At 35.5% G+C, this 18435-nt stretch overlaps 1 protein-coding gene across 7 annotated transcripts in view; it reads left to right on the top strand.

Moving 5' to 3' along the window:
• The window catches only part of LOC108358482 (inositol hexakisphosphate and diphosphoinositol-pentakisphosphate kinase), a 200618-nt gene that overhangs the window by 91616 nt on the left and 90567 nt on the right, over nucleotides 1–18435 (top strand). For 4 of the 7 annotated variants that reach the window (XM_017609848.1, XM_017609847.1, XM_017609846.1 and 1 more), the window contains exon 1: nucleotides 8741–9490. The exons of the other annotated variants lie outside the window; for them this stretch is intronic. In XM_017609848.1, the coding sequence (XP_017465337.1) occupies nucleotides 9002–9490 (489 nt within the window). In that variant the 5' untranslated portion in view covers nucleotides 8741–9001. Of the gene's footprint in view, nucleotides 1–8740; nucleotides 9491–18435 lie in introns of those variants that run through there. 7 annotated transcript variants of the gene reach the window in all.

Raw genomic sequence — 18435 nt, 5'->3', positions numbered from 1 at the left:
ATTTTAAGCCTGAACTTGCTGCAAATTAACACATTTAAAAACAAGCTCGATAGATTGTTGGATCTAATCTTTGTTAGTGACAATATAAATTTTAATCTGTCTAAATGATGCTCTCCAGTCACGTCCTCGGATATGCATCATGTTCCTTTGGTTCTTAATGTAGAATATTATGAGTTCACCTCTGGAACTTTAGTAGATAAAATTGCCTTCAACTTTAAACGGTGTGATTTTGCAAGCCTGGACAGTTTATTTGCCGAGTTTAGTTGGGAAGAGCAGCTTTCAGGCACTGATGTCGCCGAGTGCTATGATTCTTTCAGGTCAGTGGTGTATAATACATGCTTACTCAATATTCCTACTATTAAAAGTAAGCCCTATAAACTCCCCTGGTATACTAAAGGGCTAAAAAAAGTTAAAAACCTTAGAAACAAATATTATAAGAAGTTTAGATTAACTAATAACCAAGTTTTCTATGAAAAATATCGCCAATATCTGAAGGAATTTAACTGTTTGGATAAATTCTTGTATAGAAACTATATTCTTAGGTTCGAAATCAATATTAAGTCTGATCCGAAGGCCTTCTGGAACTTCATCAAGTCGAAAAAAATATCGCCAATATCTGAAGAATTTAACTGTTTGGATAAATTCTTGTATAGAAACTATATTCTTAGGTTCGAAATCAATATTAAGTCTGATCCGAAGGCCTTCTGGAACTTCATCAAGTCGAAAAAAGCGTGTTCCACAATTCCATCATCAGTCGTTTTCAATGGAAAATCTGCATGTTCTCCACATGATGCTGCAAACCTCTTTGCTGATTTTTTTAAATCCAATTTTATTTCAGATGACGATTTTTCTATCAATAATCAAACATTTAATTTGAATTCCGCACTCAGTTTTGGTTCGGTTGCACTTACTTCTGATGATATCTTAAAAGGAATTTCAAGCTCAAAAACTCATCGCAAACGGACTTTGATGGTCTCTCGGCTCTTTTATTAAAAAGTTGTCCCGCTCTGGTACTTCCGTTGAAAATGATCTTCAATAAATCTTTGTATTTTGGGAAATTCAGTTGATGCCTGGAAACTGGCTTCAATAACCCCTATATTTAAGAATGGCAACAAGAATGATGTTAGCAATTATAGACCTATTTCGAAACTCACAAATGTATCTAAGCTCTTTGAAATTGTCGTCAAAGATAAAATGTATTTCTCAGTTAAGAGTTTAATTAGCCAAAATCAACATGGGTTTGTAACGGGTCGTTCCACAGTTACAAATCTGGCAGTCTTTAGCGAATATTGCATCTCAGCATTTTCTTCAGGATGTCAAGTTGATTGCATCTACACCGACTTTTCGAAAGCCTTCGACAAAGTTTCGCACATGGTGTTGATTTACAAACTCGCATGCCTTGGCTACTCACCTTCTGGCTCAAGTCATACTTGTATCGACGACGGTGTGTTGTAACTGTGGAAACGCGCAATCAGAACCTTTTTTCGCTACTTCCGGTGTTCCACAAGGTAGTGTTCTAGGTCCCTTGCTTTTTATATTATTTATAAATGACATCGGTTCTTGCTTTTCTTTTGCTAATTTTCTTTTATATGCAGATGACTTGAAGATTTATTCAACTGTTAAGAATTCTTCTCCAATCCGAGTTGGATAACTTTTATTTGTGGTGCTTAAGATCTCATCTTTCATTAAATATTAACAAATGCTTTTACGTATCATTTTCAAAATCGCGAAATTTATTAATAACTCGGTATAGTTTATCTGAGTGTAGTCTGCAGTCAGTTAACGAAATCAAGGACCTTGGTGTTATCTTTGACAGCAAATTTTCATTTAGCAGCCATATTAATTTTATTATATCGAAAGCATATGCTATGCTTGGCTTTGTGCGGCGGAATAGCACTGAATTTTCCGATCCGTACACTTTAAAACTGCTATATACCTCTTTCGTACGTTCTCACCTGGAGTATGCAGCAATAATCTGGCGTCCGTTCCACCAGTTCCATATCAATAGGATTGAACGCGTTCAGAAAGTGTTTCTCAAATTTGCCTTACGATCACTACGCTTTTCTGAGCCCATACCCTCATATAATGCGCGCTTATCGCTGCTCAATCTAAAATCGTTAGATAAAAGAAGGTCAACATTGTCTCTAACTTTCATTTTTTGCATTATCCAAGGATCTTGTGACTGTCCGCAGCTTTTGGGTAGAATAAATTTTAATGTACCGAGGAGGTATCTGCGTGCTTCCCTGCCTTTTTATACTGAAAATTTCAGAACGAATTATGCCCGTAATGCACCCATTGGCCGTGCAATTTGCGAATTTAACCAGATCTCAACTTCTATCGACCTTGATTTTTCTCTACCTAAGTCAATTTTTATCAATATTCTTAATTTGATGCCCTAGTTTAAGCTTGATTTTTAAATAGTCTGTAAGAAATTATGCTTTCATAGACTGATTGTTAAATAAATAAATAAATAAATAAATATTATCTTTATAAAGAGGAATGAACTCCACTCAATTTCCGGATGTAATAAAAATGGGTCCATTTTTTACCATTTGGTCAATTTTTTACCATTTGGTCTATTTTTTGTCCGAAAAATAAATTGGAAATGGCAACCGTGGCATGGACAGAGAGTGAGCGCCTGCTTAAAGAGCATAAGCATTACATGCGAGACAGTGATCGGACTTCCACCACATCGTGGTAGATCTGCCACTTTTTTGAGCATCTACCACACAAGGTCTGAAATCTACCACATATTCGCGTTTTTGAGTATGTAGTTTTATTTTGCTCGACATAATTTTCTTAATTTTAAGACCAAAAATTGTCCAACACTAAACACTAACACCAAAGCCGAATGGGAGGATAAAATAAACCGTAAAATAGTAAATTTGTTTAATAATAAATTTTTCGAACCGTGGTTTTATTGTGTTAAATTGCAAAATATATGATTTATAAAGAGAATTAATAGCGAAAATGTTAAAAGAAACGGCGAGTTTTGTGAAAGTATTAGCAAATTTCAGTGCATCTAAAGTTTCTAATAGCCCAGTTATGCATACTTAGCTTTGCATGAGAGTTGCACATAAGAATCTGTTAAAAGGGCTTTGCGTGTAAGCGGTTACCCAACGCATAGCACCTAACATGTAGAATTCTGTTGGGTTTTGATTTTTACGTAAAAATGGTATAGCAGTGCAAGTATGCATAACTGGGCTGTTTACTTTTACTTGAAAATTGTCAAAATCGGCAATTCTCGAGTAGCGGCTGGAACGTGCCACATTTGTTCGCATCATCGTGATGTGATAAAAAGAAACGCTGGCAGCAATCCGCACGGTTGCAGAAATCTCTCAAAATATGTTCGAAAAATATCTTGATATGGAAGGAACTGCTTTACACTGTCAAGGAAAAAAAGTGCCAAAACTAACGCAATTTTTAGCAACTTCAATCTTGAACTTTATTACACTAAAATTAATATTTTTTTTTTAGATTCTAATTAAAATGTTTGCAATTCAGGCGAAACCTTGCAGAATGTTTTTAATTTTTGTACAAAGTTTGAAACAAAACATGAGATCTACCACATTTTTTTGAAATTTACCTCATTTTTTTCTAGATTCTACCACACAAATTTTTTTTAAAGTCCGATCACTGATGCGAGAGCGTAGCAAAGTGAACGCAAAATCATTCAAACGTAATTGGCACACTAACACAATCACACTTTCAGCTCGCGTTTACTTGCGGTAGTGATCAAATCCATGGTTGCCACTCGCCAAAATTTTTTTCTACCAAAATCTCTTAAGAAAAGTTACCAAAAGTTACCAAATCTTCACTACCAAATTCTTCACTTCTTCACTGAGAAAAAAATATACTGAATAAAACTGCTATATTTCACAACAAATGTGTATATACTTACAGTCCGTTTCTGTGACTTAATAAATTCAATATTTTTATAATTTGTGAATTTTTGATTATTTATCAAGAACTCCCAGTTCTAGCACAGAAGTTTAAATCTATTTTCTTGATAAATTATCAAGATTGAAAATGCTATTGACAATTATAATAATTTTTTTTTATTAGAAAATATTTTTCTTACAATTAATTGTTGCATGTGCCGTTATTCTCATTTTCGTTGTTGGTGTTTCCGACAGGGTAGGATTATGATGTAATGTGGAGCGATTTTCCATCATCCCTTGTCAAATTTGGTTTGGAGACAAACTGGTTTCGACGTTGTGCCAATTTTAGTGTCATTTTTCGTTCGGAATGTGCCGATATTTGCGACTCACGGAATAATGTAGAGCTGCAAAACTATCGATTGTACTATCGATGTAATATTTATGCTTACATATGTGCAATATTTTCATTACATATGTATATATTATATACATATTGTTCGGAGTTGAAGTTTCCGTACATATNGTGCCAAAACTAACGCAATTTTTAGCAACTTCAATCTTGAACTTTATTACACTAAAATTAATATTTTTTTTTTAGATTCTAATTAAAATGTTTGCAATTCAGGCGAAACCTTGCAGAATGTTTTTAATTTTTGTACAAAGTTTGAAACAAAACATGAGATCTACCACATTTTTTTGAAATTTACCTCATTTTTTTCTAGATTCTACCACACAAATTTTTTTTAAAGTCCGATCACTGATGCGAGAGCGTAGCAAAGTGAACGCAAAATCATTCAAACGTAATTGGCACACTAACACAATCACACTTTCAGCTCGCGTTTACTTGCGGTAGTGATCAAATCCATGGTTGCCACTCGCCAAAATTTTTTTCTACCAAAATCTCTTAAGAAAAGTTACCAAAAGTTACCAAATCTTCACTACCAAATTCTTCACTTCTTCACTGAGAAAAAAATATACTGAATAAAACTGCTATATTTCACAACAAATGTGTATATACTTACAGTCCGTTTCTGTGACTTAATAAATTCAATATTTTTATAATTTGTGAATTTTTGATTATTTATCAAGAACTCCCAGTTCTAGCACAGAAGTTTAAATCTATTTTCTTGATAAATTATCAAGATTGAAAATGCTATTGACAATTATAATATTTTTTTTTTATTAGAAAATATTTTTCTTACAATTAATTGTTGCATGTGCCGTTATTCTCATTTTCGTTGTTGGTGTTTCCGACAGGGTAGGATTATGATGTAATGTGGAGCGATTTTCCATCATCCCTTGTCAAATTTGGTTTGGAGACAAACTGGTTTCGACGTTGTGCCAATTTTAGTGTCATTTTTCGTTCGGAATGTGCCGATATTTGCGACTCACGGAATAATGTAGAGCTGCAAAACTATCGATTGTACTATCGATGTAATATTTATGCTTACATATGTGCAATATTTTCATTACATATGTATATATTATATACATATTGTTCGGAGTTGAAGTTTCCGTACATATACAACACGATAGTATACGATACTATCGAAAATATCGATAGTATTTTTCAAACTATCGAAACTATCGAATGGCGTCACTATCGATAGTTTTGCAGCTCTAGAATAATGGCACCGGCACACAAAAAAAATTGCGTGTGCTTTTAACCGTCGTTTGACTCGTACAAAATTTCGAGTAAATTGCGAAAATTGCAAATTTTTTTCGCTTTTCCATAATTTAGTGTACGTGTCAAACGGACCTCAGATTTGAATTCAGTTGGTCGAAATACATGTCGGTAGGTGGGTCTAGTAAATAGCACGCGACATTTTTTTTTTTTGTGCCGGAATAATCATAACGATTTATGGACCTTACCGAAAATTGCCAGATGGCCACTATTGAAATGTGAGATGGTAGAATTCAAAATTTATCGCAAAAATTCTAAAGTTGTTTTAGAAGTGCAGCCCTTGGTGCTGCCACTGTAATTGAAATATTTCCAGAATTCGAATATGAGATGACTCTGATTGAGAGTGCTGCCACTGAAACTCGAAGGGATTTTATAATTACGCACATGCAAAACATAATTCATTTCTTTCTAGTAATGCAAATAGATATTTAGTTGCAAAAGTTACCAAGTTACCAAACCGTTTAAAAGTTACCACTTTTGGTAGAAAGTTACCAATTGTAGCAACCATGATCACATCTGCTCATATACACTCCTCGTCATTTGAATTGCACACCCTTTCAATCCTTAGTATTTACAGTTTTCCTTTCGTTTAATTATAATTATTATAAATTTTTTGTAAAAATATAGCATATTCTACGGGTAAATGCAATTTTAAAATTTTTTTTACAAATTAAAATTTAAAAGAAAATTTCTTTTGCATTTCTTGGACAGCATTTTATATGATTTTTTCGTTTTCTTGAGAGATGGAAACAGTTCTCAAAAAAAGGTCAACATAGGAGTGTGCCATACTAATGACCTGTAGTGAATAAGTTAGTAATATTTTTAGAAACATTTCGGATATGCAGTTTTGTAGCCCATTTAATTCTATTGTAATAATGGAAAAGTTTCAAGTGACTCTAAAATAGCCCTGATTTTTGAACTTTTTTTTATTTTTTATTGACGGTGCTGCGCATTTTATTCCATATAAAAATTTTGTCGAGCTTGCTTTGTATGAGAGAAAATGCGCAGCACCATTACCAAAAATTTGTCAAAAATCACCGNGCTTTTCCATAATTTAGTGTACGTGTCAAACGGACCTCAGATTTGAATTCAGTTGGTCGAAATACATGTCGGTAGGTGGGTCTAGTAAATAGCACGCGACATTTTTTTTTTTTGTGCCGGAATAATCATAACGATTTATGGACCTTACCGAAAATTGCCAGATGGCCACTATTGAAATGTGAGATGGTAGAATTCAAAATTTATCGCAAAAATTCTAAAGTTGTTTTAGAAGTGCAGCCCTTGGTGCTGCCACTGTAATTGAAATATTTCCAGAATTCGAATATGAGATGACTCTGATTGAGAGTGCTGCCACTGAAACTCGAAGGGATTTTATAATTACGCACATGCAAAACATAATTCATTTCTTTCTAGTAATGCAAATAGATATTTAGTTGCAAAAGTTACCAAGTTACCAAACCGTTTAAAAGTTACCACTTTTGGTAGAAAGTTACCAATTGTAGCAACCATGATCACATCTGCTCATATACACTCCTCGTCATTTGAATTGCACACCCTTTCAATCCTTAGTATTTACAGTTTTCCTTTCGTTTAATTATAATTATTATAAATTTTTTGTAAAAATATAGCATATTCTACGGGTAAATGCAATTTTAAAATTTTTTTTACAAATTAAAATTTAAAAGAAAATTTCTTTTGCATTTCTTGGACAGCATTTTATATGATTTTTTCGTTTTCTTGAGAGATGGAAACAGTTCTCAAAAAAAGGTCAACATAGGAGTGTGCCATACTAATGACCTGTAGTGAATAAGTTAGTAATATTTTTAGAAACATTTCGGATATGCAGTTTTGTAGCCCATTTAATTCTATTGTAATAATGGAAAAGTTTCAAGTGACTCTAAAATAGCCCTGATTTTTGAACTTTTTTTTATTTTTTATTGACGGTGCTGCGCATTTTATTCCATATAAAAATTTTGTCGAGCTTGCTTTGTATGAGAGAAAATGCGCAGCACCATTACCAAAAATTTGTCAAAAATCACCGCTATTTTACTGACACTTGTAACTTGCACTTTATTGTACCCCTTTGTTGACATTTTTTTATCTCTGTATAAAGTTTTAAAATCGGATGCAATGAATATTAAATAAACAAAATAAAAATGTAATACTAAGGATTAACAAGTTGAGCTATTCAAATGACGAGGAGTGTATGTGGCGTACGTTTGGGAGAGTGGCCTTTTTACTCCAGAATGCGTGTGCAGTGGCTCTCATTGGTATACGTGTATTAGTAAGATTCGTTGCCCCCTTCATGTTTGCCCATGATTGTCCCCTGATCTAGCCCGCGAAATGGGCTCGCTTGCCCGTACGGGCAAAAAAGCCCATACGGGCAAATGTACCCATGTCTGGTTTACGACATACAACAATACGAAGCTTACGACACCGTTGTGAATACCCCAATAGATTATTCAGGCAGGTTCTGCAATTCACTTCCGGTGAATTTCAACACCAATCAAATTAAATTCAACCGCTCACATATGACTAAATAAGTTTATCTCGGTAACCGCTTCATCGATTTCTACCAAACGGTTAAATTATTTCATAAAGGTGAGAAAACTAATACGTGCGCCGGGTATTTAATGTTCGGCTTCGCCCGAACTTAGACTTATTTACTTGTTATTATTCTTTAAAGCCCAATTCGAAAATTCTTTTGAATTCGCGGCCATTTGTGTACATCAATGACGTTCAAAAAAATTATCTACTCTCACTTAAACTCATTGCTATTAGTCTCGTGTTTTTTCATAATCAAATTTCATTATCAGCCATTTATGACACATTTATCTGAGATTAAAAATCGGCATATGTATGTACATATGTATGTATACAAACTAAATTTTTTTGTACATATGTACAGTAGATTAGAATGTTATATTTGCCACCGTCAGTCTTATAGCCAGATTTCTCTCTCTGTATGTTTGTATATACATACTTATTAGTTATTCATGTGTTTCATATTTATTACAAATGAGTGTGGCTATCGCTCGCAAATGATTTTATTAGTATTTTATTTACGAAAATGATTGCTCATTTCGCTTTGCTTGTGAAACAATGTGGAGAGCAAGTGCGCGATAAGTGCATGAATATGACTGATCGAGCGTTCAGAACATCTGGTTGTTTTCAGTTCGAAAGAGGCGCCATTCCCGTTGAGAGTACTCAAATACACGTACTTTGTGGCTACGCGTACACCTATCTAATATTTAAATTAATTAGAACGTTGCGATACGAGTATCGTTCGCATATCGCGTGTTTACTACTTGTGAGCGAGCTGTAATAAATTGTGTTTGACCTAAAATTGTCGCCAATAAATTGATTGTAAGAAATATATAGCACTTTATATCCAATAGAATAGCTAAAGACGCATTCAAGAGATTCGCCCAACACAATGTCCAATATCGATTGGGTATGGTGGAAGGATTGGTGGCGTGTTAAGCGACTACGCAAACGCTTGCGGAATGCTTTCGATGCCCGCGATTCACAGCAATCTGCTGAAAGCACTGAAGGTCCTTCAGTGTCAAAATATTGTCGTGTGTGTAATAAGGCACTTATGGAGGTGTCCGCCCCAGCTGTCGCTGATGCCGGACGATCATGTCGTCGTTGTCGACGCAGACATTTCGCCGCCAATGCTGTTGCATTTAGGGGCAGTGACGTTGAACGAGCAACCGCGACAGCCAATAGGCCAGATGATTATGAAAACAATGGATATTATTTCGAAGATGTCCCTGAGGAAGATGAAGAGGTTGGTGGTAGTAGCAATGATGCATCAAACGGTGCTGGCTTCGATGACATTAATTATAATTACGGCGGCGACGACTTTGCCGGCTTCGATGATACTGAGGACGATGACTTTTGCTATTGTGATGAGTGTTGGTATGTACGTATCGTATCAATGTACATATGTGGATGAACTAGAGATAGCATACGTATGTATGTAAATTAGGGTGATTCAAATTTATTTTTTTTGTCCTCGGAATTCACCTTTCATTCAAAAATCAGAAGAAAAAAATTTTCCTGTGTTATTCCTATGGGAAATCGAAAAGTGCGATGCGGGCATTCTTAATATTAATATTAACGGCTCATATTTTCTGAGACTTATTTTGGCATCTGACCGAAACTTTGGAGCAAATAAATTCCTCTTTCTGAATCACCCTCGTGTACATATGTATTTACTAGATGGACATACATGCATACATATGTACATCTGTACATAGACATGTGAATTCATTGTTGTTGTATCAACATACTCGTACATAGATATAGGATTTGCTCTTGAAAGTTTTGCGCTAAAATTATTATCAGCTGATAATTGTCTTGATAGGGTCCACACTAGGGTACCCATCGAAACTTTTTTTTTAATTTTTAGACCCTACCCCCTAATTTCCTTCCTTTTTTTAGAAACATTATTGCCTATTTTTGTAGATTTTTCAAAAGTCATTTAGAGGTCGCGACTTGGTTTAGGTCAGGAAGTACGGTTTTGTAGATATATCAGTTTTTGAATGACTAGTTTTCATTCTATTTTAAAGATCAAACATGTTGTGAGGACATGATTTATAGCCCTTTAAAACTAAGTATAATAATCTATTTTCAGACTTGGGTTGTTGGGAGTTTTCATCCGGCAAATAATAAAAAAAACATTTTTTTTTACTTTTTTAAGTTTTGACCATCACTAATTTCCCCAACTTCAAAATATGTAGTACTGTCTAAAATTAAATCTACTTTCAAATAAACGGATTGCTCATTTATTGCAATCGCATAAAAGTTGTCGAAGTTAGGCGACATTTCTTAAATACGGCCTTGAACTTATACTCTGTATGTACCGGACTCTCGGATTTTTTGGGAAGTGTGGCTAAGGAATTCATCAATATTTATTCAAAATTGCTACATACAAACGCTCCACTTCACCGATCGACCAAATTTGGTACACACATTGCGCTTAGCCTCCCTAAGCGGCATATTGAAAATTTTTGAAATCGGACAAAAACCACGGGCTCCACCAACGTAACGGTAATTTCAAAAAACTCAAAGCTAGCTATATTTTAGGGGAAGTAGGCTTTGTCCGATTTCATAAATATTCAAGACGGTGCTTAACAAGGCTAAGCACAATATGTATATCAAATTTGGTCGATATCGGTCAAGTAGTTTTTGAGATACGCATATATCATATAAGAAGGCGGTGCCACCCCCTTTTTTCCAAAATTTCTTAAAAAACACTTTTTTGCTAAAGAGCGATTGTATACATACATATATCAATTTTGAATGAACATTGATGAATTCCTTAGCCACACTGCTCAAAAAATTCTGAAAGTCCGGCACATACACAATATAAATTCAAGGCCGTGTTTGAGAAAAGTCGCCTAACTTTGAAAATTTTTAAGCGATTGCAGTAAATGAGCTATCAATTTATTTGAAAATAGATTTAATTTTAGATAGTACTACATATTTTGAAATAGTGGAAATTAGTGATGGTCGAAACTTTAAAAATTAAGAAAAAATGTTTTTTTTTTGCCCGATGAAAACTCCCAACAATCCGAGCCTGACAATAGATCATTTTACATCATTTTAAAGGCCTATAAATTCTCTTCTCACAACATGTCGATCTTTAAAATTGAATGAAAACTAGTCATTCATAAACTGATAAATCTACAAAACCGTAATTTCTGACCTAGAATGACAAGTCGCGACCTCTAAATGACTTTTGAAAAATATATAAAAATAGGCAATAATATTTCTAATAAAAACGATGGAAATTAGGGAGTAAGGTCTTGAAATTTCAAAAAAAAAAATNATCATTTTACATCATTTTAAAGGCCTATAAATTCTCTTCTCACAACATGTCGATCTTTAAAATTGAATGAAAACTAGTCATTCATAAACTGATAAATCTACAAAACCGTAATTTCTGACCTAGAATGACAAGTCGCGACCTCTAAATGACTTTTGAAAAATATATAAAAATAGGCAATAATATTTCTAATAAAAACGAAGGAAATTAGGGAGTAAGGTCTTGAAATTTCAAAAAAAAAAATGTTCGATGAGCACCCTACTCTAAACGGTATTGAATGCTTGTGTATACAATACATATTTACATATGTATGTAGTTATTTGCAAATGTATTAGTAAAAAATTTAATTATGTTTGCGTTTAAAAGGCAAACAATAGAGTTTTTATCAGTTACGTTTTATAATGCATGCATTCTTGCCAATGTGTGTATAAAGCGAGTTTGAATAGCTTGCTTTCAAAATTAGTTTGTCTGGTATGAAAATCAACTGCTAACATAATATATGGCACTAAATAGTAGCTTTTCATATTTTACCGGTTTCAAATAATACATACAAATGCTGCCATAAATTCGAAAAAAAAATCGAGTTTTAGGTTTATAGGTGTTTAGGACATGGACATGGGGTGCAACCGTGATTTTAGATGCCAAAATGTATAGCGTGTCAAAACAGTTCTTAACAAGGGTAATACATTCTTCAGCCTGAAACCTTCCTTAGAGGTTGCTTAGTACAGGCTGGCGCACCAAAGGCACGCGTGCCACTAAAGGCACGCAACAAAATAATATGGGCACGGTATTAAGTGAAGACCAAATTCTTCAAATACTAGTAGTAGTAGTAGTTCTTTTTTGTTTAAATTGGAGATTCACATCCGACAATACAGCTCAGAAGAGCCAAGAATACAGACAGTTCCCATCAAAATCCACATAACACATTCGATTCCTGAGCTCCATTGCATCATTTATCAACAAGCTTTGTGTGCATAGCATGGTTTCGACTCCCTTTGTAATATCCCTGCAGGGAGTGACGTTAGCTTACACCTAACTTTAGTCTATACTAGAGCTGCAAAACTATCGATTGTACTATCGATAGTATCGATAGTTTTATTTTTGGAAAAACATCGATTGTTTCCTTGCGATAGTCGATAGTTTCGATAGTGCCGGTGCACTGAAATTTCGTGATCTTTACTTAAATAAGTGACGCTGTGAATTTAACTAAGGAAAATATTTAGAAATTCACGTTTAAGATGTAATATTTATGCTTACATATGTGCAATATTTTCATTACATATGTATATATTATATACATATTGTTCGGAGTTGAAGTTTCCGTACATATACAACACGATAGTATACGATACTATCGAAAATATCGATAGTATTTTTCAAACTATCGAAACTATCGAATGGCGTCACTATCGATAGTTTTGCAGCTCTAGTCTGTACGCGAAGACTAGTGCTAACTATTAACTGTATATTTTGTACGAAAAAAGCTAACTACTTTTTTGGGGCGTTGGCCGCAAAAATGTCAGAGCTGGATACCTCTGCATTACATGTCAACTAACTTCTAACTAACTATTTTTGGACATTTTATTTGTACTGAGTTCCAAAAAGTATTTGTGAAGTGCTGAAAAAAATACATATATATTCAAAGCAGTTTTTGTATGAGGATTTTAAAATAGAAACTTGGAAAGAAAACAACTCCCGATAGCGTCTGCATGACTTCTGCACGACTTTACAGCTCACTTTAAGATGGGTTTGTCATACCTAATTTCTCTGTCACGTAAAATCCGAAATGTTTTTTGAGGTTAGAAAAAAATGCAGACGTGATGGAGCAAAACGGACTTCAGATTCGTGTTCAGCGACCCCAAAAACATGATAGACTAGGTTTGGTCAAAAGAAACCTTTCATCGATTTTTTTTTGTGGACCTGTGTAATTTTTCACTGCAGGGATAATAATCAAAAATACCCCAGTGGGAAAATGTAATGCATAGTAATCGAAAAAAATAATCAGTAAAACAACCCTTTTCACATTCGAAAATGCATTTTTCCCCCAGGGCGATGTCCTAAGAAAAGTGTGGCATTCAATTTTACATTACGTAGTATCGAGAAATGAATGTGTTATTTAATATGAAATTTTTGGAACTTTTTGAATACATTAGAGTGCTGATTGCATAGTTAGCAGTAATATTATCGAGAACGCATAAGAAATACATTACATATATTATTTATCACGCATGTAATGCATCACTATTTTTCCGACTGGGACTGAACCTCATATCTTCGCTGGCATTAAATAACGAAGGTTTGAGCCATATACAAACGTGGCTTGCAAATTTAATGTTTTTTACGGATACTTGCCAGCATTTCAATAATTTGAACGTAAAGCTTCAAGGTGCCAATATAATTGTGATAGATCTTCGCGTTTTTTGAGGTTAAATTGCAAGTTTTTGGTAAAGATATTGTTTCCAAAAATTACAAGTCCGATTTGTATTTACATGAAAAACCAGACGGTAATAACACTGGTCTACAAATTTCAACTTTTTTTCTGCGAATAAGACGGGACCTGGTGTTTCTGAACGGATTTTTCGTGCTGAACACGAATCCCTAGACACAAATACACCCCCTGCTCCAAGGGCACATGCGATCAACTTGGCATAAGGCTCATTCGAAAGGGCACAATTTTACCTTTAATTTCTGACATATGCAAAGTTTGTAGCACGTTAGGGTTCGGCTCTACAATTTTTCGAAAATGTCCAAAAACGCTGTTTTTAGGGGTTTCAACCCCTTTTTTCTCGAAAACGTGACGTGATGGGAAGTTTTGGACCCCAGATTCGTGTTCAGCACGAAAAATCCGTTCGGAAACACCAGGTCCCGTCTTATTCGCAAAACCCTTGTAGACCAGTGTAATTTGTAGTAGTATTGGGAAAAAATTTTGGTCCCGTCTCGTGGAATCAATCGAATTAGAAAGGGCAAAAATGCTAATACTAAAGTTTTAGTAACTTGGAATTCTACTTCAGACACATTAGCTGTCTGTAGAAGCTGGTGTTTGCTATCTTGACAATATTTCCAGAGTCCTTACCACTTACCACGTAAGGTACGGTGACCATCCGTCCTTCATTTTTAATTTTTTCAAAATGAAGGACGCCTTTTGTCCTTTATTTCTCAAACTGTCCTTTAAATCAGCTCTGCTATTTTCATAGGTGAATTTTTAAACACAGAATATGAAAAAAATGTCCCTTACAAAATATAATGAAAACCTTCGCTAGTTTGTTTCGTCCCCACTTAAGGGTTTCTATTAAATCGGTAATCTTTGTACAATCTGTAAAGCAGGATCGTGTTGGGCGCTGAGTTTCCAGTTCCACTGAAAGAAAACAACCTGCTGCACAGTGGTTTAAAACTGGCATTTAGTGTTCGTAATTCACTGAAGCCCTCATTTTTCACTTAATTTGATTGATTTTTATTTTTAACCGACTTCCAAAAACGGAGGAGGTTATCAGTTCGTCGGAATATATTTTTTTTTTTTTTTATGTATGTTACCGCATAACTTTAGACCACGTCAACCGATTTCGATAATTCCTTTTGCATCGGAAAGGTAGTGTCTCAGAGGTGGTCCCATACTAAGCTGGTCTAGATCCGATCATTGGATCATTAAATATATATATATATATATATTTTTTTTAAGTCGGTGTTTTTTTGCTAAAAATTATTTGTTTAAATTTTGTACGATTTAAGTGTCAATTAATGTCTGCGAGAACGGGATAAGTCATGATTTCTTGTTGGCTCGTCATGGCTACATTGATTATTTCTTTGGAAATAAGCGCACGTATATGTATAAAGATTCGCTGGCCCCGGCATAGTAGACCAGTGTTCTAAAAAAGTGCCGTTAGTTCTGTTCAAAAAACTGCACGAAGTTTTTTAACAATCTTTAAACAACCATATTTAACACTGCCATTATTTTGACCCCAGTTGTGTATATCTTATTTGGCGCTTTAACCACCTAAGCGATTTTGACCAAGTTCAACAAAGCACGCCAGTCTCTTCTGTGCCAACTGACGCCAATTGGAAATGCCAAGTGAAGCCAAGTCCTTCTCCACCTGATCTTTCCATCGCAGTGGGGGCCTCCCTCTTCCTCTGCTACCACCAGCGGGTTCCGAGTTGAATACTTTCAGAGCGTGAGCGTCGGTGTCGGTTCGAACGACATGGCCAAGCCAGCGGAGCCGCTGTATTTTAATTCGCTGCACTATGTCCTCGCCGTTGTACAGCTCATACAGATCATCGTTCCATCGTCAGCGGTACTCGCCGTCGCCAACGCGTAAATGCCCGTAAATCTTTCTCTCGAATACTCCAAGAGCCGCCTATCGGATGTTGTCATTGCCCATGCTGCAGCGCCATATACCAACACAGGCATCATGAGTGACTTATAGAGTGTGGCTTTCGTAGGTCGAGGGAGAACTTGGCTCCTGAATTGCCTACTCAGTCCGAAGTGGCACTTGTTGGCAAAAGTGATTTTGCGTTGGATTTTCATGCTGACATTATTATTGGTGTTAATGTTGTAAATAGGTATGTATGCACTGAGAACCGTGAAAATGGACGTAGCCCCGACCACTTATGATTGCATTTATATATGTCGATAACCGCTTTCCCAATTTCTATCAAACTTGGGACAGCTGTTGACCTTGGCACAACATAGCAAAAGGTTGCAAATATTTAAAATCGGATAATAACCACGCCCATATCCCATTTAAAGAAATGCGAAATCTGCGATAAACCACTGCTAAAGCTAATTTACTGAAAATTTATGTTTGAAATAATTCTTTCGCAAGAAATAGTCTTATAACAAATTTTTGGAACATGGGCGTGACACAGCCAACATATGACCACATACATATATGTATCTCGGTAACCGCGCTATCGATTTGTATCAAACTAGGTATAATTATTGTGATTGGCACAAAAAATCAATATTTTGAAAATTTTTGAAATCGGACTAAAGTTACTTCCACTTTTCATATAACAGTAAATTTCAGAAATGCGAAAACTTCGATATTTTAAAATTTAAGAACACCAATTTTCTCAAAAGTTGATACAATCTCTTAAAAAGAAATTGAATTTTGGAAAATAGGCGTGGTACCGCCCACTTATAATTTTATAAGTTTATCTTATTAAGTCTAACTAAACAACCCTGCTTCCCATGTAACGGTAGTTTTCACAAAGGCGAAAAAACTATATTTAATACTTGGGCAGGGCATTCAAGTGCAGCTTCGCCCCAACTTAGACTTTTTACTTTTTAGACCTAAATTTACACAATTGTATAGCATATATGAGGAATTCACAACGGTGTCGTGAGTGTCGTATTGTTGTATGTCGTAAAATTTACAAGCTTAAATAAATGTTTAGACTTGAAACCTCAACCAACTATTTTTTAACACTGCGAAAATACATAATATGACTTTGATAATACCCTCAATATATTCTTTAGACGTTTAAAGTTTACGACATACAACAATACGACACTTACGACACCGTTGTGAATACCCCAATTGTCTTTTAATTCGCTAAACCATAATAATAATAATAACACAGGCCAACACTGATTTTGTTTCCCAAAATGTGTAAGCTGATTTTGATAGACCTTTTTGTGCTGATTACGAATCTGTAAGCATAAAGTTTCCATCAGCTTTAGATTTTGAGAAAAACGTGGTCAAAGTATCAAAGAATCGCGTTTTTTTGCAATATTTGAGAAGCTCTAGCAAAAAACAAAAGGTGATGGAACCTTCCACTTGGGCTTAAATTAAAGCTAGTACTCTCGGCTACTATCCCTGAAAATACCATTCGTTCACCTTGACTTGATGGTCACTTATAGTCATTTATTGAACAATAACAAAGTACTGGAGTATTGTGTGTATCAAAAACAGCTTTAACATTTTAGGAAACCACATTTTTCCCCATTTTGGTTGGCCTTTGTAATAGATTGGCGCTTACACATGTATGTATGTTCGTGTTTGGCCGAGCTTCTCCTCCGATTTGTGGCGTGCGCCTTGATGTTGCCACAAAGGGGAGGGACCTAGAGTTTTACGCCGACTCCGAACGGTAATTGCATTTTTATGAGAAGCTGTCATCATGGCAGAAATACACCCGGAGGTTTGCCATCGCCTACCGACTGGCGACCGCTGTTAAGAAAAAACATTTTTCTCTATTTTTTTGCGATGTTTCATTGACTAGGGCTTGAACCCAGGCCCTGCGGAGTGGTAGTGCTAACCATGATACAAAAAAGAAGGTTCCATTGTCACTTTTTCGTCGCCATATTAACCACCTGACAATTAAGCANGCACTTTGTTTATTACATTATGATTAAAACTATGAAAAACTAATTTTGTGACAACTAATTTCGTCGGCAGTTGTGGTGTAGTGGTAAGCAGTGTGCGCTTTCACTCATCACACCAAGGCCAGATTCCTTGGACCAGGTTTTCACAACGCGTAAGGCGCCTTGGACCAGATCACATAGAACTTGGGGGTGCTTACCTACCGCCGTCAGGGCCAGATCATCAGCGTAGGCAACTACCTGACAGTCTGTAGCTGCGATAGCAGAGTATTCACCGTTAGATTTCACAGGAGTGCGGGGTGCCGCGGTTTGCATGCCTTGTTACCGATACCTCTCCCATCTCCGAGTATATAGTTCTGCAGCCTAGAAGGCGATGAACAAATTCTACCAGAGGGTACTCCAGACCGAGGTTAGTTAGGGCGCGGAGAACAGCTTCTGGGAGAACATTATTGAAGGCACCCTCGATGTCAAGAAATACACCTAATGCATATTCCTTAAGCGCTAATGCCTTTTCAATGGTGCTGACAATNTAAGGGGTATGTGTGTTAAACTTTCTTATAAGCAACACAAAAAAAAACATGTTCCTTTGAATTTATTTAGAAGTGAAGAAAATCTGTTTGGAATTGAACCAACAGGGTCTTAGGCCGAAATGAAAACATGTTGTGCTCAGAAGCCAATGTGGAGAAAACAAATGATGCTTTAGTAAGTTTTGAACCTAGAG

This window comes from Rhagoletis zephyria, unplaced genomic scaffold (assembly GCF_001687245.7).
Source record: "Rhagoletis zephyria isolate East Lansing unplaced genomic scaffold, Rhagoletis_zephyria_1.1 Rzeph_scaffold_00259, whole genome shotgun sequence".
Lineage (NCBI taxonomy): Eukaryota > Metazoa > Arthropoda > Insecta > Diptera > Tephritidae > Rhagoletis > Rhagoletis zephyria.
The sequence above is the reverse complement of the archived record's forward strand: the minus strand, read 5'-3'. Positions and strand labels throughout refer to the sequence as shown.